This window comes from Caretta caretta, chromosome 1, assembly GCF_965140235.1.
Source record: "Caretta caretta isolate rCarCar2 chromosome 1, rCarCar1.hap1, whole genome shotgun sequence".
NCBI classification, from domain to species: Eukaryota; Metazoa; Chordata; order Testudines; family Cheloniidae; genus Caretta; species Caretta caretta.
Genome location: NC_134206.1, coordinates 253,039,089 through 253,064,303, shown reverse-complemented (window position 1 = coordinate 253,064,303; position 25,215 = coordinate 253,039,089). Strand labels below are relative to the sequence as shown.

Below are 25,215 nucleotides of genomic sequence, written 5' to 3'. Positions count from 1 at the left end.
GGTCAGCCTGGGCCTCCCCGGTGTCATGCCTTCATGGCACTGAATATAGAGCCCTGCCGACCTGCCGTCCCCTCAGTTCCTTCTTACTGCCAGTAATGGTTAGCTGGAACGCCTTTAGCTCTTGCCTCAGCAAGCATCTTTTTTCAGTGTCCTTTACTGATCAACTCTGTCCCCTGTTCAGCAGATAGAATTTATAGGGGCAGTATTGGACTCCACGCAGGCCAGGGCATACCTCCAGAAGCGCAGTTCCAGGCCCTGGGCAATATTATTTGAAGTCTCAGGCAGTTCCCTACCACCACAGCAAGGAATTGCCTGAAGTTCCTTGGACGCATGGCTGCTTGTACCTATGTGGTGCAGCACACCAAGCTCAGACTCCGGCCGCTCCACTCATAGCTAGCCTCGGTATATCGGCCAGTTCGGGACAATTTGGACAGGGTTGTCACTCTGCCTTGTATGGTCCTCAACTCCCTCCTGTGGTGGTTCGACCTGCAGATGGTGTGTGCATGAGTTCTTCACCACACCTTGGCCACCCCTCTCGCTGGTGATGGATGCATCAGCCTTGAGGTGGGGTGCACATCTGGAAGACCTCAGGATGCAAGATCTCTGGTCTCAGGCAGAGCTTGCTCTCCACATCAACGTCAGAGAGGTGAGAGTGGTCCACCTAGCATTCCAGACCTTCCATGTCCACCTCGCAAGGAAGTGTGTATCGGTTATGACGGACAACACCACAGCAATGTTTTATATAAACAAACAGGGGGTGCACGCTCCTCTCCCCTTTGCCCGGAAGCCCTCATGCTGTGGGACTTTTGTGTACTCGTTTGATACACCTGGAAGCATCATACCTTTCTGGAGTACAGAATGAATTGGCGGACTATCTCAGCAGGTCATTCCACAGCCACGAGTGGTCCCTGTGCCTGGACGTCGCAAACTTCATCTTCCAACAGTGGGGCTTTCCATAGATAAACGTGTTCGCCATGCGACACAACAGGAAGTACCAGCAGTTTTGCTCCTTCCTGAATCACAGCCCAGGCTCCAACGCAGATGCATTCCTCCTTCTTTGGGGGGCCACGTCTTCTATGCATTCCCTCCCATTGCTCTTGTTCACACGGTGCTCCTCAAAGTTTGGAGGGACAAGGCCACAGAGATATTGATAGTTCCAGCCTGGTCCCATCAACACTGGTACACATCTCTCCTCAAAATGTCTGTGGAAGCCCCAATCACCTTGTTGCTCTTCCCAAATGTGATAACTCAGGATCACAGCCATCTCCAGCACCCAAACCTTGAGTTGCTGCACCTCATGGCTGCATGGCTGAACCTGACGGAACTCGCTTGTTCGGACCCAGTCAGGCAAGTTCTCCTGGGCAGTAGGAAACCTTCCACCAAGGCTACCTACCTGGCCAAATGGAAGAGATTTTCAATCTGGTCGGCGCAGACCACCCGTCTCCGATGCTTGTGTCCATACCCCTTATCCTGGCCTACCTTCTCCACCTTGAGCAGCAGGGGCTGTCCATGTCATCAATAGAGGTTCACTTGGATGCCATTTCTGCCTTCCATCCAGGCTCAGAGGGCTGGTCAGTCTTTGCTTACCCTATGGTCAGCCGTTTCCTGAAAGGTCTTGACGGGTTATATCCGCATGTCCGACAGCCGGTCGCAGCCTGGAACCTCAATCTGGTCCTTTCCAGGCTATTGGGGCCACCTTTCCTTCCTAAGGTTGTTTCCCAGTTTAATGTCAGTGAAAACAACTTTTTCCTCGTTTTCTATCCTAAGCCGCTCTTAAGCAGCAGGGAGCAAAAACTTCACTCGTTGGACGTTTGCCGGGCATCAGTGTGAACCAAAACCATTCCGTAAGTCCATTCAGCTGTTTGTCACAGTAGCGGACAGAATGAAAGGGCTTCCAATCTCCTACCAAAGGATTTAGTCATGGATCAAATCCTGCATCCGGGACCCCTATGACCTGGCAAAGGTACCATCCCCTCCGCTTACAGCGCACTCCATCAGGGTGCAGGTTTTGTGAGCAGCGTACCTGGCACATGTTCTGACGCAGGAAATATGCAGAGCAGCAACGTGGTCCTCCATTCATACTTTCACATCGCATTATGCAATTACCCAGCGGGCCAGAGATGAGGCAACCTTTAGTAGAGCAGTGCTCCAGTCAGCGAACATTTAAGCCCTGGCCCCACCTCCAAAATTTAGGCTTGGGTGTCACCTAATTGGAATTGACATGAGCAATCACTCGAAGAAGAAAAAACGGTTACTCATCTTCTCGTAACTGTTGTTCTTTGAGATGTGTTGCTCACATCCATTCCAATACCCACCATCCTACCTCTCTGTTGGAGTAGCTGGCAAGAAGGAACTGAGGACGTGGGGGGTCAGCAGGGCTCTATATTGAGCACCATGAAAGCGCAACCCCAGGGGTCACCCAGGCAGACCCAATGGATACTGCTAGGAGGAAAATTTTCCAGCTGCCATGCATGAATCGCATGCACACCTAATTGGAATGGACAAGATCAACACATCTCGAAGAACAACAGTTATGAGAAGGTTAGTAATCGTTTTATTCACAGGGTTTCCAAGAAAAGAGGTGAAGTGGCATCATTCCCAGAATCTAGAATGTAGGGTGGGCAACCTGTCAAGGTTCCTTCCCCACTCTGAACTCAAGGGTATAGATGTGGGGACCTGCATGAAAAACCCCCTAAGCTTATTTTTACCAGCTTAGGTTAAAAACTCACCAAGGTACAAACTATTTTAGCTTTTGCCCTTGGACTTTATTGCTGCCACCACCAAGAGTCTAACAAATATATAACAGGGAAAGAGCCCGCTTGGAAATGTCTTTCCCCCCCAGAATCCTCCCAAACCATATACCCCTTGTCCTGGGGAAGGCTTGATAAAAATCCTCACCAATTTGCATAGGTGAACACAGACCCAAACCCTTGGATCTTAAGAACAATGAAAAAGCAATCAGGTTCTTAAAAGAAGAATTTTAATTAAAGAAAAAGTAAAAGAATCATCTCTGTAAAATCAGGATGGTAAATAACTTACAGGGTAATCAGATTCAAAACACAGAGAATCCCTCTAGGTAAAATCTTAAGTTACAAAAAGACACAAAAACAGAAAAAAAATACATTCCATTCAGCACAACTTATTTTATCAGCCATTTAAACAAAACATAATCTAATGCATATCTAACTAGAATGCTTATTAGCCCTTTACAGGAGTTCTGACCTGCATTCCTGCTCTGGTCCCGGCAAAAGCAACACACAGACAGAGAGAACCTTTGTTTCTCCCCCCTCCAGCTTTGAAAGTATCTTGTCTCCTCATTGGTCATTTTGGTCAGGTGCCAGAGAGGTTATCCTAGCTTCTTAACCCTTTACAGGTGAAAGGGTTTTTCCTCTGGCCAGGAGGGATTTAAAGGTGTTTACCCTTCCCTTTATATTTATGACAGCACCATCGATATGTTTATAAATGGGAAGAAATAATATACTTTTAGTCTCTTAAGATGACATTTTTTATGAAAGCAGAGCAGGAGTGGGTTTGGCATGGTACTGTTATTTGGTAAACCAGATTTTGAAGTTTTACCTGTTTTAGACACTAACACAGGGTTCTCAAACTAGGGGTCAGGACCCCTCAGAGGGTTGCAAGGTTATTACATGGGGGGGGGGGTCAGAAGCTGTCAGCCTCCATCCCTAAACCCCACTTTGCCTCCAGCATTTATAACAGTGTTGAATATATAAAAAAGTGTTAATTTATTTGGGGGCGGGGGTTGCACTCAGAGGCTTGCTGTGTGAAAGGGGTCACCGGTACAAAAGTTTGAGAACCACTGAACTAACACTCAGAGTATCAGTAAGGGTAAACTAGACTGGGAGCAGAACAAAACCTGTAGCTGTTGATGCCTGTATTAACAATTATTCTTGAGACTTGGTGACTCATATATAGTGCTGTGTAGGTAATGTAAAATAAAAATGTTTGTGTCAACTTGTATAACGCTCCACAATAACATGCACCCATAGGATTTGGTTTTCTTCCAAAGTTCCCTTTGCACTTCTATAATATGTACTCTCTGAGGATCTCAAAGTGCCTTACAAACCTTAGCTACCAAAGACTCACATCAATTTGTGAAGCAGGTATTCTCCCACTCTGAGTCACATGGTTGCGATTTCCCTAAGTTCACCCAGCAAATTGATGGCAGAGCTGACTCCAAATCTTGTGCTTTGAATCTTTTAGGAAATGGCCAAAGGAGATACACCTGGTTCCTCATCTGTTTTCCTATTCGGAACAATTCTTAATACTATTACCTTCATGTGTGGTTTGTGTTAAATATCTTCCAGTCCTTAAAGAACCAGTTGAAGATTCACATAAGGATATGGATGGCTGTTGGATTGGAGATAAGAGGCCTGGAGAGTCCAGAAGACCCAGTCATGAAAATAGAGGAAGACCTTCCAAACTGGACCACACCATTCTGCTGCGAATGGAGCAACAACGAAAAGCTGAAGGAAGACAAGCTCAAGTCTTACACATTTACTCAAAACTTCAGGAGACTCAAATTCCTGCATTCCGAGCACCTGAGACTAGGACTATCTCCAACTTTGAAGATTGTGAGTTCTTATGTTTGAGTTCATTTGAAGTTGTTTACTCAGTAAAAATACAGAGATCAAAAAGGGGAGAGAACAGTAGCCTTCCAAAATTCTTGCTTACAAAGCACCTTATAAATCCAGTGCACCCACACTTTTCATTGTGTTGCTATAGTTCAGGCATTAGCACTACTATAAAATAACTTACTCCTGCTGTTATTCAGATAGACAAGAATGCACTTTTACCATTTCTTTCCTCTGTAAAAAGGTATGTCTTGTTCCTAGCAGTAGAAACACAAAGGGCCATATTTTCAGAACTACCTGCTTGAATTACACTTGCAAAATTTCTGCATTTATCCATAATGCACACACAGAGTCCACATTGATACATGTAAATGTGAAATCTCTGTGTTTATCCACAGTTCAGAGTCCACATTTGTACATGTAAAACAAACTGTCATCATATATGCCTATTTGTGCATGGGCAATTACTCAGATATGGGATTTGTACAGATAACGGGTACATGCAAAAATTTTGCATATGAAATTTAGACAGCCATGTTAAAAAACCTTGGCCCAGAGAGCTTGTTTAACATGCATTACTTCAGCTGATTGTAACTGAATGTTCATGCCACCATGTGATTGGCAAATAAAGCACATAGAGGTCTGCTCAGGCTCAAGTAATAGGCCACAGCTTTATAAATTCAGGTAACAATTAACCAAAATGGTGCCCTGGCTAAAAATTCTAAGCCTAGTGTGACAAAGCTTCCTCTCCACCTCAGTGGGTCCCATGCTTCCATTTAGTGGCGGGCTGGGGTATTCCTCTTTTCCCTCAGAATTTTCCCCACGCCCCTGGGTTTACTGTCCACACCCTGTCGGCAGGGCCGGCTCTAGGATTTTTGCCGCCCCAAGCAAAACATTTTTTGGCCGCCCCTGCTTTTTTGTTTCAGAGTAACAGCCATGTTAGTCTGTATTCGCAAAAAGAAAAGGAGTACTTGTGGCACCTTAGAGACTAACCAATTTATTTGAGCATAAGCTTTTGTGAGCTACACGAAAGCTTATGCTCAAATAAATTGGTTAGTCTCTAAGGTGCCACAAGTACTCTTCTTCCTGCTTTTTTGTGTGCTCCACCCCAACTCCACCCCTTCCCAACCCCTTCCCCAAATCCCCAGCCCCGTCTCCTCCCCCGGGCATGCCGCATCCCCCGCCCCAGTTGCTTCTTGCGGCTCCCCTGCCCTGCAACCTCTCCCCCTAGCTTACCTCCATTCCGCCTGCTCCACTGAACACGCCGCCTCTCCGCTTCTCCCCTCGCCCTCTCAGGCGAGGGAGATGCAGCGCGTTCAGGGGTGCAGGCGGAGCGGAAGTGAGCGAGGGTTGGGGGTAGCACAGGAAGTAATGGGGGGGGTAGAACCAAGAACCGCTCCCCGCCCCAGCTCACCTCCTCTGCCTCCCCCGAGCGTGCCGCCGCTCGGCTTCTCCTCCCTCCCTCCCAGGCTTGCTGTGCGAAACATCTGTTTGGTGCCTGCAAGCCTGGGAGGGAGGGGGGAGAAGTGGAGCGGCAGCGGTGGTGCACTCAGGGCAGCAGGCAGAGGCGGAGTGGAGGCAAGCTGGGGCAGTGGGGGCATATTTCTAGGGGTGGCATGGCTGGCACCGGAATGCCGCCCCTAGAAATGTGCTGCCCCAAGCACCTGCTTGTTTTGCTGGTGCCTAGAGCCGGCCCTGCCTGTCGGAGCAGGATTCTTCCCAGCCTCCCTGATGGGGGGAGGGGAGCGTCTCAGTCTCTGGGAGCCACTCCAGGCATGGTGGCAACAGACAAGACACCTGGTTCAGTCTCTGCCCTCTGGCAGGGTCTCTTCTCTCAGACCTCCGGGGCCCAGAAGGGCCATCCGCCCTGTTGGGCAGGGATTCTCCCATCCTTCACTGCTGTACCTATGTGGCTTCTCTCCTAATGCTTGTCAGCAACTGCACTGCACCGCACCGCACCGCACTGTGCAGCTCTCTAGTAGCTCACCTTCCTCCCTCAGCTCCTATCACACGCTCCTATCTGGCTGGAGGGGAGGCTTTCAACAGGTTCTGGCAGGCTCTTGATTGGCCCCAGCTGTCCTAATTAAGCTAGAATAACCTCTGTTCAGCTACCAAGGGAAAAGGTCCTGCTTATCCTGGAGCTAATATACCTGTCTCCCTAGTCCCAAGGCCCGCCAGGGATATTAGTTGGTGGCTCTTCCATGGAGCCGTGAGCACGGGCGTGTACTTGGTGCAGTTCACCCCCGTCCCTGACACCTAGACTTTTTGCAGTGTGAGGGAGACCCTGGTGCATGTATACCTGAAGTGCCCTGTTCCGGCTCCTCCTGACCATCCTTTTACGTTTCTGGCTGCACTTTCCCCCTCACCTTTTCATATACACACACCCTATCCATGGCCTCACAAAGTCACGGGACGTCCTTGTCAACCTCCTCCTAGCGCTGGCCAAAGTGGCCATCTATAAGACCAGGGACAGGAGGTTGGCTGAGGGGGTTTCCTTCGACTGTGGGGCCTATTTCCAATCCTGCCTTCGCTCATGTATCCGGGCAGAGTTCCTTTGAGCGGCATCCACTGGCTCCCTTGATACCTTCGAGGAGCAGTGTGCACTGTCCGGGGTTCTCTGCTCAATGTCCCCTTCAGGTTCCCTTTCTTTGACCCTTTGACCTTCACACCTGCCCCTGTTACTTTTTTGGTTGACCCCAATAATTATTTGAGTTCCTGGACCTTATAGATCTTCCCCAAAGGCTGGGGGAGCGTCCTTTAGCACTTCCCGGAACCCAATATGAGCACTCTCCTGTAGCCGTCTGGGCTGACCCCCTCACACCAGCCATTATCTATGAAATCACTGGGGTCATTGGCCATAAGGTCACCATCATAGGCTCCACATTTCCAGGGAAACTCAGCCTGCAAGCTGAGCATCTGTGTATCTCGATTCTTTTTACACACCCCTCATTATAGTATCTGAGCCATGAGCTATATCGGACCACACCCACTGGCCCTCTTTCCCTGTTCATTTGGACTGTTCCAAGGATTCTGTAAAGCATCCAGCACAGCACAGATAATAATAACAAAGCTCTTAGAAATTACTGTAATGCTAGGCAGTCACCTTTTATGATTTGAATCAAGTGCTTAGGTTTGTGCTCTCCAGACATAGCAGTGGCCAGCTGGAAGGACATGGCTTTGGTTGCTCCCAATACAGCTTGTACCAGTGTCCTAGAGATGACACTTCTGCCTCTGCTATCCTTGATTTGCCCACTAGAATATCCAGCTCCACAACATGAAAGTCAGCACAAATGCCAGGTCCTCAGCCAGCAGCGCTCCTAGTTTTGCTGCCAGTTCCTGAAAAGAGGCTGAAATGTGCTGGCAAGTTTCTGAGTCACAACCCTCAGTGAAAAGAAAGTTGTCCAAACAATGTATAATGGAGTTAATCCCCACTTCCCTAATAATTGCCCTTTCAGGATAACAACAAAATTTCCCAAAGCAGCACAGGATACTACAGAACTCCTGGGAATGGACTGACAAGGTTAAAACAGCTATCAGCCCTAGCAAGTAAAAGTCTCTTGAGAGCACAAAGAGGAGGAAGAAAAAAACTCCTTTATGTGCATTCATTAATGCCCTGACCCACCCACACACCTAGAACCTGGCTACAACCAAATTGAAAGAAGTGTTCTTACGCGAAAAGTCCCCTGGAGCGATGTCATCAGTAGCCAGACTCCAGCTCTGGGTATGACAGATGGCAGGTAATGCAGAGCTCACCTTTGGGTTGTTTTGGCACCATGCATGGAGACAGTATCTTCTGGGTCAGGTTGGATACTAAAAGTAATTTAAATGCCATGCCCAGCTGTGCACCCTGTTCAACCCTATGGAGCATCGCCTGTGGTGCAGGGGCAAAGTCAGGTTTAATGCCATTGAATATACCCAGTTTTATAGCTGTTCCCTTTAACTTATTACATTATAATAGCCCAGGGCAAAATGCTGAGGTCTGTTCTTAGGCTTGGTCTCCACTTAAACATTAGATTGACTTAGATACATTGCTTAGGGCTGTGAAAAATTTTGCACCTTGAGCGCCTTAGGTAGGTCGACCTAACCCTAAGTGTAGACATGGCTAAGTTGACAGAAGGATCCTTCCGGCGACTTAGCTGGAGAAGTGGATTAGTTACATGGATGGAAAAACCCCTTTGATCAATGTAGGAAGTGTCTATGCTATGTCGCTGCAGCAGTACAGTGTCAGGGCCGGGGTGTGGGTGGCCTGGCCTACGGGTTAGTGTCAGGTGTGGGCTGAGAGTCCTGGGCCCAGGAACCAATTACCAGGAATTAGGCTGGGTTGGGATACCAGGAGATCAGAACTGAAAGACAAATCAGAGGGCAGGAATCAAGAGTCAGTTACCAGGAACCAGGCCGAGTCAGGCTCCCAGGAGGTCAGGCTCGGAAGGCATGTATAGGTAAATACCAGAGAGGCAGGGTGGAGCTTAGCTGTATGGACAACTTTTCATTTCCTCCTCGGGCTTGATTAGAGGTGTGGCTCAGTTAGGAGCCTTGGAGCTCTCCCAGTGAGAGCATAACGGCAGGGATCATGCCCCTGCTGGGCTTTATGGACCCCAGTCCCAGCTGCTGGGTAGAGGATTGGAGTGTGATGACTCCCAGGACTCACGTGGACCCAGCTTCAAGACCTGCAGAGCCTGACTCACAGCTGCTGTGGGGTAGAATAAACCCTTAGTCTTTACTCAGTGGCTGCTCAGACAAAGTACCATTATCTCCTTCAAGGTTTTGAATCCATAGGAAGTCAGGGGGCTCCACAACTTATAGGATGTATGTACTGAAATAAGTTGCTTTGTTTTATTGACTGCTGAACTGTGCTACATTTTTTCTTCCGTCTAAATGTGTATATTCTGCTAATGCTGTAATATGCTCCCCTTGTTGGGTAAAGAATCCTCCTCCATGAAATAATTGTTGACACCTCTCACAGCACAAGTGGCATCCCTGCAGCTCCTTTCACTATTCGTGCCTACTATCTGGAAGCTTCATGCTGGAAATGCCAACAAAGCAAATGATATGCTATTATACAACTACACTATGATCATTTCTGTGGAAAATGTGCCTTTAATAAGTTCATTGTAAGAAGTTCCCTTCTCTTTTGTGTGTAGTATAATGAACCTTTAGACCAAATTTTAAAGAAAACCTAACAGTCACTAAGCTCCTGTTTCTGTTTATTTATCCAGCAATTTGCATTAAGTGACAAGTGTAATTGGACTTTTCTGGATAAATGCTAAGCAAACTGGGAGTAGTTTAAAAACATAATAGGGCATGTTGCAGGGATGATGGTGGTTTGGTATATATATATATATATATATATATTTTTTTTTTACTTTATTCAGAAAAGATGTTTCCAGAAGCTTCATGCTCCTGTATTTATGCAGGGACTGGCATGTCAAGACTAAGGTCCTGCTAAGTGTCTTCTGCTTGCAGTTGAATGCCCTCAGTTCCCAATGAGGTCACTAGGGCTTGCATAGACTGGACTAGATTTAAAGGTTTCTTGCTAGATAGCTTAATTTATTTCTAAAACTCAAGTCAAGACAAAGCCATTGTACTTTAGCTTATGCCAAAGCCTGAGGGCGGGGCAGGTATAACCTGACCTGCTAAAATTGAGCTAGAGGTGTTAAACAGTGTCCAACGTAGTTATTCAGTTGGGTTTTCAGCTGAGTTAAGCAACATTGATTGAAAGAAAAGCATCTTTTTGCCTAGTCTACACAAGATGCTCGGCTGCTCACGGGAGGCAGTAAACACCTTGCAACTGTGGAATTCCAGGCCTGGGAATCTATGTCTCAGAATCTTACATTTGAAATTCAGAGCCAAAACATAACACAAGGTTTTGTTCCTGCTTAAATTTCTTATAAACTGTTTTGAACCATACATTGTTTAACCCTGTGAAAATGGTAATCGAGGGCAGGCCCATTTCCCAGGGCCTAGATCAGTGGTGGGCAACCTGTGGTCCACGGCCACTGGGAGCTGCGGGTGGCCGTGCAAATATAAACAAATGGTCTGGAGTCCCACCAGCAGATTACCCTGATGGGCCGCGTGTGGCCCACAGGCCACAGGTTGCCCACCCCTGACTTAGATTGTCCCCCACTGTGGAAAAGCCCATAGAAGAGAGTACCATGGCAGGAAAACTCTGAGATTCTTCTCCTTGAGTATGCTTTGAACTTTTCTGCTAGAGGGGAGCAGGTTTGTCTTCCCCGCAACTCTAGCAGTAGAAGCAGGAGTCCAGCTCCTAAAACCTGTGGTTCCCCTGGGAACTGCTTATATCCCCTGGAGAGACAATGCAACCTCCACAGAGGCCTTCTGTCTCTATACCTTACAGAGGGGTTCTAAGAACAGTCGCAGGCTGTGAATTCACTAGCAGCTTAGTTCCAATCCAGGAATCTAGGGAGGTAGCAGGTGTCTTCCCTCATCTGTGGGTTGCATCAGTTTAAACATTGGATGATAATCCTCATTACAAAGAGTATTGGGTACCCTTTGGTTAAGTTTTGTCTACACTTATTGTTTGACACGACCTGTTTTAGAGTGATGTGTGCCAATGGTAGGTTAGAAGGGAAAATCACTTTCTGTGTAACGGAAAGGGTTTGATGAATTGCATATACAGAAATAGTCACACTCTTTCTGTGTTAGAATAAGGAGGGAGAAAATTTGTTTGCATGTCAGGCCTTTTTTCACACTCCTGTAGCTAACAGTTGGATGTTGCTTATTTTTGGAACAAACAAAATTCAGCAAACACCATCTGCTTTTGATAAAGTGAGCAACGGGGACTCAGACCAACCACAAGAATGTGCATCAAAATGTTTTTCTTTTTGTTTTGTTTAAAAAAAAAAACAAGCCACATAAAATTAAAAGAAATGGAAAGTTTTCTCTTGGAAAATAGGAGTAAAAAGAGGAACTCTTAAAATGTCAAACATAAAATTGTGGACCCCAAAATAAAATAAAAAATGAGGCCGATTCTTTCTGTAGAGGGTAGATCTTTTATAGGGTAGAATTCAGACATTTAGTATCTATTTGTTTATTAATCCCCATCACATGGTATCTAGGACATTGCACATGAGTTACAACAATAACTGCAGTGTGGGACACTCCTTACTTCTGCATGGTTAGCTGCAGGTCCCTCCCTTACACCAAAAGTAAATCACAGTCTGGGCTGAACTGAAGACAGTTCTGTTTGGGGCAGCACATTCAGAGATGTCAACTCAGATGTTGTCACTTATCCAGCCTCCCCTTTTCTCTCTGGGAGGGAGGGTGTATTTCTGTGTGATGGTGTTTCTCATCCCAACCTCAGCCCTAGAGACTGGATGGTGCTGCCTCAGTCCCCATTAACCGATGGGCTGGAGCAACTGTCTAATTAACCCTGAGAGACAGGGGCTGGATGCATTTCAGGCTAGTATCCTGCTCTTCGGGTATGTCTATACTGCGTGTGGGAGTGTGCTTCCCAACACGGGTAGACAGACATGCGCTAGCTCTGCTTGAGCTACTGCACTAAAAATAACAGGTGTTCCAGGAGGGTTTATACTCAGGCATCTAGCCCGAGCTGCCATCAGTGCTACCCTGGCTACACTTTTAGCACCTGAGCTAGAGCAGAGCTAGTGCATGTCTGTTTACCCATGCTGGGAAGCACACTCCTAGCTGCAGTGTAGATATACCCTTAGAGGTAGGGGGCTGGTGTCTCTCTATATATCTAAGTTATGTGTAAAGCCCTCCTCTCTCTAGTACCTAGGTCTTTCAGTGCATGCCCTCAAGTAACAGGGGAACAGAGGCCTGGACAGTGTGACTGAAAGGAGATTTCAAAAGTTGGAATGAAACACACAACAAAATCCTCCATTGTTTCCTACTCCCTCTGGCAAACTACACACTCACCTCCAAGCCCCAGAAGGAAAAACTCAAAACAGCCACAAAATTTTAATCTTCTCCCTCCTCCTATTCTGTCCCCTCTCCTAATAAGGAAGCTTTATCCCCTAGTGAATGAGTGGAGTTGGGGCAGTAGGTCTGTGTGTCTCATTAGAAAGGGTAAATTATGTGTCATGGTAAATTATGTCTTGTTCTCCAAGCTGGATTTCTCTCATCTGGATTTCATTAGTTTCTCAATGGAGAAACCTTTGACTCCTCACTGCATGGAAGCCCAGATAGCAGCAGTGGCCAGAATCATATTCTAACTACTTTGGCTAGATGGGAGAGTGCCCTCTCATGTCTCAGATGCAGACCTGGCCACAGCAATCCATACTTTAGTCCCATCCACATTTCACCGGGGACTGACAGTGAAGACCAAGCAGAAATGACAGCAGGCCTGCTTGCTAAGTGGGGCAAACCATCACAACCATGTTACCCCTACACTCTATAGAAATGCTTATCCACTCCTAAGTCCGTTTCATGGTACTGGTAATTATTTTTAGAAGTTGGACTGAAAGTGGAGTGTCTCTCACTTGTGATTCCCAGCCACAACAACTGCCATGGATGTGAATTTCTAAGGGTGACAAAAGCGAGGTTCAGACTCTCCAGGCTGTGAGCAGGATATTCTTAGCAAATGGGATGCAGTCTGAGCTGAGAACAGCCTGAGCCAGATTCTTGTCACTCTCGGGGTGTGATGCAAGACAGCACTTTTCCAGCAAGCATTCACCTAATGAACTGGTTTGGTGACATTGACCTCAAAGGTCAAAATCCAGCTGAGATTCAGCTTAAATCTAAGGGTTTAAAGTGTAGTGGAGAGATTTTACTGTTTCTTTAAATGTATACAGGGGTCATCCAGGTGATCAGGCACACTCCCCATGGAGGAAGAGCTTGAATGACTAAAGAGGTATTCAACAAAGATCATAATTTTGCATTGCCAGATTATGGGGAGCAAAGGTGTTATTACAAGTCTCTTTTAGAACAGCCACCAAGATTATTTTTAATAACACTTCCTCTTCTTTCTAAACAAACAAACAAAAAACCCTCAAAAGTTGTCCCTCCCTGAAATGTTTTATTGGCTTAGTCTCTAGTCATATTGATCAGAGAGTCAGATTTGTTATAAGAATCCCACCAATGTTTGAGGTGAAGTGATGTCTTTGGCTTTGGTCAGTTTGTGAATGTATCTAGTAATATTTCAATCAAACCAGCATTACAGGAGTTCCTAGCTTACAGGATTGTCTGGCTATGTAGACTCCCTCCTCAGGCCCTACGCTACCAGCACTCCCAGCTACCTTCAAGACACCACTGACTTCCTGAGGAAACTTCAATCCATCGGTGATCTTCCTGATAACACCATCCTGGCCACTATGGATGTAGAAGCCCTCTACACCAACATTCCACACAAAGATGGACTACAAGCCGTCAAGAACACTATCCCCGATAATGTCACGGCTAACCTGGTGGCTGAACTTTGTGACTTTGTCCTTACCCATAACTATTTCACATTTGGGGACAATGTATACCTTCAGATCAGCGGCACTGCTATGGGTACCCACATGGCCCCACAGTATGCCAATATTTTTATGGCTGATTTAGAACAACGCTTCCTCAGCTCTCGTCCCCTAAAGCCCCTACTCTACTTGCGCTATATTGATGACATCTTCATCATCTGGACCCATGGAAAAGAAGCCCTTGAGGAATTCCACCATGATTTCAACAATTTCCATCCCACCACCAACCTCAGCCTGGTCCAGTCCACACAAGAGATCCACTTCCTGGACACTACAGTGCTAATAAACAATGGTCACATAAACACCACCCTATACCGGAAACCTACTGACCGCTATTCCTACCTACACGCCTTCAGCTTTCACCCTGACCACACCACACGATCCATCGTCTACAGCCAAGCTCTGCGATACAACCGCATTTGCTCCAACCCCTCAGACAGAGACAAACACCTACAAGATCTCTGTCAAGCTTTCTTACAACTACAATACCCACCTGCAGAAGTAAAGAAACAGATTGATAGAGCCAGAAGAGTTCCCAGAAGTTACCTACTACAGGACAGGCCTAACAAAGAAAATAACAGAACGCCACTAGCGGTCACCTTCAGCCCCCAACTAAAACCCCTCCAACGCATTATTAAGGATCTACAACCTATCCTAAAGGATGACCCAACACTCTCACAAGTCTTGGGAGACAGGCCAGTCCTTGCCTACAGACAGCCCCGCAACCTGAAGCAAATACTCACCAACAACCACATACCACACAACAGAACCACTAACCCAGGAACTTATCCTTGCAACAAAGCCCGTTGCCAATTGTGCCCACATATCTATTCAGGGGACACCATCACAGGGCCTAATAACATCAGCCACACTATCAGAGGCTCGTTCACCTGCACATCCACCAATGTGATATATGCCATCATGTGCCAGCAATGCCCCTCTGCCATGTACATTGGTCAAACTGGACAGTCTCTACGTAAAAGAATAAATGGACACAAATCAGATGTCAAGAATTATAACATTCATAAACCAGTCGGAGAACACTTCAATCTCTCTGGTCACGCAATCACAGACATGAAGGTCGCTATCTTAAAACAAAAAAACTTCAAATCCAGACTCCAGCGAGAAACTGCTGAATTGGAATTCATTTGCAAATTGGATACTATTAATTTAGGCTTAAATAGAGACTGGGAGTGGCTAAGTCATTATGCAAGGTAGCCTGTTTCCTCTTGTTTTTTCCTACCCCCCCCCCCCCCAGATGTTCTGGTTTAACTTGGATTTAAACTTGGAGAGTGGTCAGTTTAGATGAGCTATTACTAGCAGGAGAGTGAGTTTGTGTGTGTATGGGGGTGGGGGGGATGTGAGAAAACCTGGATCTATGCAGGAAATAGCCCGACTTGACTATGTAAAGAGTTGTCACTTTGGATGGGCTAGCACCAGCAGGAGAGTGAATTTGTGTGGGGGGGTGGAGGGTGAGAAAACCTGGATTTGTGCTGTAAATGGCCCACCTGTTGATCACTTTAGATAAGCTATTACCAGCAGGACAGTGGGGTGGGAGGAGGTATTGTTTCATATTCTCTGTGTGTATATAAAGTCTGCTGCAGTTTCCACGGTAAACATCTGATGAAGTGAGCTGTAGCTCACGAAAGCTCATGCTCAAATAAATTGGTTAGTCTCTAAGGTGCCACAAGTACTCCTTTTCTTTTTGCGAATACAGACTAACACGGCTGTTCCTCTGAAACCTAGCTTAGTCTTGTGGCTAAGATGAAATATAATGTTTGCTATCAGGTAAATATGATCATACTTAGCACTATGTAGGACTTTTTACCTGCTCAGAGTGCTTTGCAAATGTTAGGGCCAGATTTTCAAAGGCACTGAGCACTTACCACTGGGGCCAGATTTTTAAAGAACTCAACTCCCATTTAGTGAACTGGGCAGATTTTCAAACGTACTCGGCACCCAGCAGTTCCCAAGGGCTTTCACAACACAAGCGTGAGATGGGTGTCTAACAGGGATGGAAACTGAGATATTGTGTGACTTGCAAAGCCAAGTAGCAAGCCAGACTCCCTGTCTAATAACTCAGTCCAGCAGCACCCAAGGCCTGTCTGATACATCATTTATCTAGGGGTTGTTTCTTCACTCGCAGGGTGTACTAGATGACCCAATAGGTCTTTTTCCATATCAATTGTCAATGATCTAACATGTAGAAATGGACTGGTGGCCCAGAGGAAAAGAAAAAAAAGCTAATCTCCCAAATGTAAGAAAATGGGCAAAAGAATAATCTGTTAATCTCAAAAGCACATGAGAATGTGGTAAACGTAAATCATGTCTCTGTGCTCTTTTCCCTCAAACTATCTCAATGATCAATTAAAAACAAATTATTGCAGATTAAAAATGTATTTTTCTTTGTTTGGGATAAATTGCTTTGTTTCTTTTTTTAAATGTGGTAGTTCTTCAGATTACCATTTCATGGTGCAAGAAAGCAACCTGTGTCCTTTTAGTGCAAGTGTGTGGGGCGGGGGAGGGTATTGGAATTGGGGCGGGTGAAGGAGCCATCAAGCACTAAGAATGTAATCAGATAAAGCTAGCTGTTTGGTATTAGGGTGTTAGCTTTGTTCAAGTTGCTAGCATCTTCAATGGGCCAAAGCGTTCTCTTCAGTTGTCACCCCAGCGCACCTTTTGTGTGAATAATTTCCCATTGGTATTATCCAGAGCTTGGAGTCGATAGCGGACTAGCCTCTTCGCTTGTACCATTGTTTCCAGCAAGCTTGATACATCTGCAATAAATCCAGGAGGATTTGCAAGTGGCCTGAAGACGCATGAGTGATAGAATGAGCTGATAAGGCCTGGATTCTACAGAAACAAAAGGCTTTCCATTTTGTTCTGACACGTCAGTCACTGCCTTTGAATTGATTTGATTTGATCAAGTTTTTGCCAGCTGTCTATGGTAGTTCAAGCAAGTGAAGAATTAAGCCCACAAGCTTTCTATCACCCTCTAATAAGCTTGCATATCAGTGCCAGGGATGAAAATATCTACCATGAGGTTTGTTTACTTGTTTGTTTTGATAGAGCAAGATCTTTGAAGCACTCAGAGGCCTTGTCTAGTAATGCTTTTAAGATAAGAAGACTTTAACTGAAAATTATTTAATGACTTATGCTCTTGAATAGAGCATCTTAAAAATTTGGAAGGAAGCAAGCTAACAGAGCCAGGTCTGCTTGGTGCTGGAGAGCTGTGACGTATTCTGAAAAAACTAAGGCATTTGTAACGTAGAACATAGTAATTTTCTATAAATTCTTATTTTCATTTTTTGTTTATCCAGGAAAGTGTGAATCAGAAGCAGCGTCTGTTTTTCAGCTTTGTCTGGTTCACATATTGCTTTATGCTACAGTGTCAGGAGATGTTTTGAGCGGCTAGATAAATGCTAGCAGCAGGTAAAAGATTCAAGCTTATCTGACATTTGACAAAAATGAAGATTAAACTTGGTATGGTAGAAGTCAGGTATGTAAGAACAGTTTAGATGGATGGATTAAAGAGTCAGCCTAGTAAAGGCAAAGAGCTAGTGAAAAGTTGTCCTGTTTCATCTTAAACAGTGTTCCTTGTGATTCCATGTATATTACACTGGAGTACAGAGACTCTCTCTCTCTCTCTCTCTGGGAGTTCTGAATCTGATTCACAATGGTGGTGTTGAGTCAAATCTAGTCTCAATATACAGTTTCAGTATTTTTGTGACAAATACGATGCACATGGGAAGACACCCGGCTAGGAAGCATTGTCTAGAGATGTGTTGTAGTCTTTTTTACTATGTTACTTGTGGCAGGGTAAATATAAAATGATTGTCTGTGAAACACAACAGAAGGGCATTACATCCACTTCAAACTGAAAATAGAAAGTTGTCCATTTATAATTAACTTACAGTGTATTGGCAGATTTTCTGGGAGTGTCAGACAATTAAATGTTTATGGGGACAGTATTTGTCAGGATGGACATGATTTTTCAGAAGCAAAACCTTGGGTCCCCCTACATTTTTGCATATGAATAATTTGCATGCCTACATTGATGTATGCAATTATCAAAATTACACATGCAAATTGGGTATTTACACATTCAGATAGGCATCAGATAGAGAACAGCTATGCTAGAGAACAATTTGCACATGCAAGATGCTTGGTTCTTGAGAGCAGTTGTGTTAATTGTACAAGCAAATATAGACAGTTTTGTGTACTGTTGCTTCAAAATTATTGATGTGAACCTTAGCATCTGGGTCCCCAACCCTCTTTTTGAATGCCCAGATGCAGGCACGAGGTAGTTTCTACTCCGTAGCAAAGCTAGAGTGTGCACATCTGCTCCTTAGCTGTCTATTAATAGTCCACCAGGTTTAGTATTTACCTGAGTCCCTGATTATCCCTTCACTTGTATTTTCCTTCCTCTCTGTCTCATAAACATCTAAGATTGTTCAGTCAGCCTCATCACTTAATTGGCTGAAGATTCTAATCCCTCCTTCGAAAAAGGAAAAGTTCCATAGACCAAATTGCCAATTATTCTATTAGCACTGTTGACAGTGTGGGAGTATTTTAATGTCCTTCAGAACTCTGACACAGATCTCCCAGAGGAGAGCATGGTCCAGTAGTTAAAGCACAATAAAGAATAGCTGAGGATTTTCAACTCTACCACCAACTTTGGAAAAATTACTTATCTCTCTGCACCCTAGTTTCCCCATCTGTAAAATAAGGACAATGTATAATTCAGAGGGATGTTGTGATACTTAATTTATTGATGTTGGTAACGTGCTACAAGATCTTTATTATAATTTTAAAAATACAGAGTAAATGTAAAAAACATTCTTAGAGTGTATTATTGAGAGAAGTAGTAATAAAGGTTACTAGTGAGTTTCCACTTGAGCTTGTTTCCATCGTTGCTTTCATAAGGTTGTCTGTGCAACCTTAATTCAGCCCCTTTGTACATATGCATTATGATGTATTTCTTTACATGATCACATATTATATTTTCTTAATTACTTAATTATGGATTTCCTAACTTTTGAGTGCTTGGGACAAAAGCTTGAGTGCTTCATGTTCTTGTAATGTAGTTTTTTGTACATAATTTCTGAGGTTTTTTAAAAAGCAAACTGAAAAAACAGAAGTTCCATCATGTGGAACTACATTGACTTCCACATGGTTCATCAGTGGCATTAGAATCTTTAAATCTACAGCACAGTCTTCTGCTGCTTGAACTAACAGAGTAAATTATAGCAATAGTAGGCCACCCTCTAGAGGGAGATGAGGCACACATGTTACCCCTGGGTTTCAAAGATACTGGCAGTCAGCAGGGAGAGCACTGAGAGCACAAGTTCAGACAGTTTCTCTGCACTCAGCTCTACTGCCCAGCACCATAGTGGGCCTTAGCTACTAGGAGGAGCAATTGCAGAGAAAGTCTGTCTCTGCCCCTGCAGCCCTGGAGTGCAGAATGCTCGGAACAGATGGAACATTAGGAGAATTTAGCTGCCAAACTCTAACAAGTCTCTACTGAGCATGTGCAAACTAAGATTTTCAGAGTGATATAACTTGGCCAAATTTAGGTGGATTTTGAGAAGGATAGTAAAAGTCATATCCCTGATACCAGCTCAATACCTTGACAAATTTCAAGTCCCTGCTGGCAAACTTTTGTGGGATTAATTTAACACAGGCAAAACGATGCATTTCCCCCTAATATTGTCCAAAATTTACCATTAGACAGACACCCCATGTGGAAAATTTCAGCCAGAATGGTTTAAGTTTGGCAAAGTTATAAGCAACGGAAAACAGGTCCTTATAATGGAAAGTGTCAGGCAACCTTAACTGTAAGCTGTGCCATAAGTGGAGGGATAGTTCAAGATAGTTACCCACTTTCCCACATAGCAGAAACCCTGGATAAAATGTCAGGAGCTAAATATGTTCGTAGTTTTGATTTGGTATCCAGATACCATCAGATTAAAGTAGCACCTGAGGATTGAGAAAAACAGCCTCTGTGACACCCTAATGGGTTTTTTCAGTTTGGTGGAATGCCTTTCAAATTCACCAGGGACATTTCAGAGGGTGGTTAGTGATCTAACCCAAATTTTGAGAACTGAAGACATTCTCACCTGTTTAGATTACTTAATTTGTTTCCACAGAATATGGGAGGAATATCTGGTAGGAGCGGAAAGAATTCCAAAACTTTGTAAGGAAACAGGGTTTAAACTTGCAGGAAACAAATGTCAGTTTGCGAAGAGTTGCATCACCTTTTTGGGATATATGGTCAGTGAGAATGTCTTGGAGCCCTAACCCCCAGAAACTGAACATTATAAAGGACTGGAAGGTTCCTAAAAACCTGGAGGAAGAGGTACAGAGGTTTGTAGGCCTCTGCAGATTCTGTAGGAGATTTGTAAAAATGTGCAGTGCCATTATACCAGTTTAGTAAGGCTATGTCTAGACTTGGAACTGGGGGCCTGGGTCCCAGCCTTAGTAGACATGCCTGCACTAATTCTCATTGAGCTAGCACACCAAAAATAGTAGTGTACTTGTGGTAGCACAGTCAAGGGTGAGCGTCGGCATGGGCTAGCTACCCCATGGGCTAGCGACCCGTTCATACCACGGCATCGGGGTGGGTTTGTACTTGGGGTGATTAGTCTAAGCTGCCATGTTTCTGCAGGTATGATTCGGTTTTTAGTGTGCTAGCTTCCTAAGAGCTAGTGCAAATGTGTCTGCTGAAGCTGGGAATCACACCCCCAGCTCCAAATATAGTTGTAGGCTAACCGCAAATTTGTATATTCAGACAGTTTCTGAATCCATCTCCACAACCCAGAAGGATTCCTGTGAAGGTGGATTCACAGGGGATGGATTCTCCCATTGCTTCGGCAGATGAGTGAGATTCACAAACTGTAGATTATACATTCACAGTTCACCATAAATCTGGAAAGCACAATGCAGTTGTGGATGCTCACAGCCGGGTGGAAGTAGTGAGAATGGACTCAGCGTGCTCTTGAGAGGATATCTGGCAAGAACAGTCTAAGGATCCTGATTTACTTTCAGTGCACCAACAGGTCTACCAAAAGAGACCCAGACTGGGGAGGTTCAACACAGTTCAGGAAAAATTATCCATTGATCCGACTACCAACTTGCTGGTGTATGAAGGTAGCAAGGTTGTCTTGCCAGCAAGTTTGCAGAGAATAATACAGGGATGCCTCCATGAAAACAGCGCAGCAGGCCACCTAGGATATGAAAAGGCACTGAACCTGGTATCAAACAGATTTTTTTGGATTACAGATTTTAAGGACTTTGGATACTTTTCTGTCTTGCATGTCAAGAAAGGAAAGTGCCAGCCAAGAGAGGCAGACCACTTTTAGGGGAATGACCCAGCCTAGTAAGCCCTGGGAGTTCATACAGATTGACTTAAAATGCCCACTCCCAGAAACACCAGTTGGAAATCTGTATTTGTTAGTAGTGTATGACCCTTTCCCCAACTATGTGGTGGCGTAGCCGCTGTAGGATAAAAGGACTGAGACAGTTACGACTGCACTGATGAAAAATGCAGTGTTCTACTATGGCCCACCAAGCTGCAACAGTAGCAATCAGGGGAAATGTATGTGCTGGAGTTGTGACTTGCATTACCGTTGTTTTGGTGTCCCCCCTCCTGTCTATATTGCTGTAGGCATATTCCTGATAGTACTGCTGGAATACCCCGAGAGATCTCTTTTTCCAGTTTTGTTCTGCAGTGTGATTCCAACAGAATCTAATCTGGCCTCCAATTATGCAGCTGTGTTCAGCTTCCTCTAAATCAGTATCATCTTCTCTTATAGCCATTATCTAAACATTCTGGAGTTTGTGCTCTATGACTGTATTTCTCTCTTACCCAGAATGGATGGCTTGCCATACTGTCAATTGTTTAAGTTCCTTGTAAATTGAACCTTATTCAGGTTCACTTTGATTTTAACAAATGCCTAAAAGTTCATGGGCCAGATCCTCAGTTAGCGTACCTGGGTGCAGCTCCATTGACTTCAGTGGAGCCTAGCCCATCTACATCTGGCCTCACATTTATAGCCCAAACTCATTTTGTATCTGTTGGATCTAAACATATAATGTTTAAAAAAATGGTTTCACTATATGGTGGCTAGAGCACAACCAAACTTATACTGGAAACTTTGGGGCTAATGGCTCTACTTTTGGTAAACTATGGGCTTTTCTGGCAACCCCATTGCAGGTATGTGTGGATCCTCTCACCAACTAGGTACTAATATTATTAATTCTTATTAATATTAATTCTCAACCCTTCTTCTTTGTTATGACTGCTGCTGGCTGATGATTTGCCTCCTCATTTCCAATCCCAAGCAACAAGATAATATTATGGACTCCACCTCTCACCGCCCACTCTCTGCCCACCTACACAAAGGGGAGGGAGTACCAGGTGCACAGCTCCTAGTTACTGCCTCTGCACCTGCAGTAGAGATACGGGGAGGCCTCTTTACGCCCTTGGGTGACTATCCAGCCACAATCCAGCCTTATGTTATCTGACGGGTCCATAGTACAAATCTACCTAGCTGCTATAAAGGATTAAGCTTTGATAGGAAGTTTGAAGTTGTTACACTTCCTTTTGGCTCTCTCAGACTCGTACATAGAGACAGGAGCCAGTTACAGAGATTGAGAAAGAGAATACAGGCAGGCTAGATTAGAGAAAATTGATGGTTCAGTGGTTAGGGTGCTATCTTGGGAATCAGGAGATACAGGTTCAATTCCCTCCTGTGTTATAGAAGTCCTGCATCGCCTTGGGCAAGTCTGAGATTAAGCTTCAGTTTAAGATGAACCCTTGACCTCACTGAAGTCCATGGCAAAACTTCCCATGACTTTACTGGGGCCAGGATTTCACCCTTAATTGCTTTGTTTCTCAGATCCCCATCTGTAAAGTGGGATAATACCTCTCTACACTCACAAGGGTTCTGTAAGAGTAAATACATTAAAGATAGTGAGGCACCTAATTATTACAGCAATGGGGCCATATAAGTACTTAAAATAGAAAGCAGCAGAATCAGTACTGTTTACTTTATAAATTGTTTTTTTGAGTTAGTTTGGTAAAAGCCTGGTTCAGTGTGGAAATGAAAGCAGCAATAAAAATTCTACATATCATTTGTAAAAATGGGAAATAGATAGCAGTCAATAAAATTAGAAGTTTTGAAGCATAGAAAATTGATAAGGGAAGCTAAATATATGAAGGAAAAATCCATGTCTGGTAGGGCTAAAGACAATATGAAGTAGTTTTTTAAATGTATCAGGGACAAAAGAAATCTGACCAATGTATAGGCCCATTACTAGATGGAGATGGTAAAATTGTTGATATGGATGCAGAAAAGGCAGAAGTATTCCATAAATATTTCTGTTCTGTGTTTGGAGAGAAACAGGATGGGTATCCTCATATCATGTGAGGATATGAGGATACCCATCCTGTTTCTCTCTAAACACAGAACAGAAATATTATCTAGATAATAATATTATCTAGATAATAAACTACTTTCCAATCCATTAGTAACTAAGGAGGTTGTTAGATAACCTTTCCTTGGGATAAACATTTTAAAATCATCAGGTCTGGATAACTTACATATAAGAGCCATAAAAGAGTTGGATGAGGAGATCTGATACACTAATATTAATTTTTAATAAATCTCAGAATGCCAGGGCAATTTCATGAGAATGGAAGAGCACTAACTTCCTGCCACTATTGAAAAGGACAATCAGGATGACCTGGGTACTTAGAGGCAGGTTAGGCTGACGTCAGTCCCGGGCAAAATAATGGAAAAGCTATTATGGGATTCAATCAATAAAGAATTAAAGGATGGGAATAAAATTGATGCCTGTCAACATGGCTTTATAGAAAATAGGTCTTGTTGAATAAACATGGTTTCATTTTTTATGAGATTACAAATTTTGTTGATAAATTTCAGAGTAACAGCCATGTTAGTCTGTATTCGCAAAAAGAAAAGGAGTACATGTGGCACCTTAGAGACTAACCAATTTATTTGAGCATAAGCTTTCGTGAGCTAGCTCTACGTGCCACAAGTACTCCTTTTCTTTTTGTTGATAAAGGTAACTAAGTAGATGGAATATTTAGTGGGAATACTTAGACTGCTGTAAGGTGTTTGACTTGATTCTATACTGCATCCTGATTAAAAATTAGCACTATACAATATAAAGCGGATGCTAAAGGGATTAAGAAGTAGCTAATGGACACAGCTCAAGTATGGACAAATATAAAGTAGATAAACTAGGCCTAAATGAAGTGAAATGGGTAACATCAGGACAAATAATTGTCAGATGGGCACATCCTACTATATTTTGGGCTACCAAATGCCAGTGATGTACAGAGAGAGGCATGGGTCTGATATTAGCAAGAAGAGCTGCTAAAAGCCTGATAGAATGGGCACCAGTTTCAGAAAGAATTGTAATAGCATTATTTACATTACATTTCCAGCAGGTGTACATTATTCGATGCTATGATCTAGCAAATCAAGCTAGCCAAGAGGAAAAGAAAACTTCTACAATCAGTTATGTAGCATAGTAGACAAGGTCCCAAAAAGGGATGTCCTCCTAGTAACTGCAGACATGAATGCTAAAGTGAGGAGCAACAATACTGTCAGGGAAGGAATTATGGGGAAACAAGGCCTTGGTGAAATGAGCAAAAATGGTGGAAAAAAAAGTGAGCCAAAAAAAAAAAAGTGTCTTGCTACTGCTTTAGCATCTTCCCATGTCATTTGAATAGCTTTCAGTTCTGCTTCTGTTGTGTTTCCAAATTGTCCAGTCACTTCTTACACTGGGGATTCCAGTCCAACACCTTCTTGTTATGTTGTTCGGTTCTATTCTCTATCTGCCCTTGCCATCTCTATTTTCATCCCATCATATCCTGTCCTATGAGTTTCTGTTTCATCCTCCTCTAAAGTGCTTCATTTATCATTTTTTCTGGCCATTTGATGTTGAGGATTTGTCTAAGGCAGCTGTTTATAAAAACTTGCCCCAATGTTGTTCAATATTTTTAGCAATGATCTGGAAGTTAATATAAAATCTCTGCTGATAAAATTTGTGAATGACACAAAGATTGATAACTATGAGGCTAGGATAGCCATACAGAGCGATCTGGATCACTTGGTCCCATTTGAATGAAATGTACTTTATACAGTCAAAAGCAAGGT

The 25,215-nt window shown here is 44.0% G+C and overlaps 1 protein-coding gene across 1 annotated transcript in view; it reads left to right on the top strand.

The window, feature by feature from the left end:
• Nucleotides 1-25,215, top strand: part of C1H12orf42 (chromosome 1 C12orf42 homolog) — a 253,372-nt gene that overhangs the window by 171,060 nt on the left and 57,097 nt on the right. Inside the window, exon 11 of the mRNA XM_048831554.2 lies at nt 4,326-4,592. Coding sequence (XP_048687511.2) covers nt 4,326-4,592 — 267 coding nt within the window. The remainder of the gene's footprint in view (nt 1-4,325; nt 4,593-25,215) is intronic.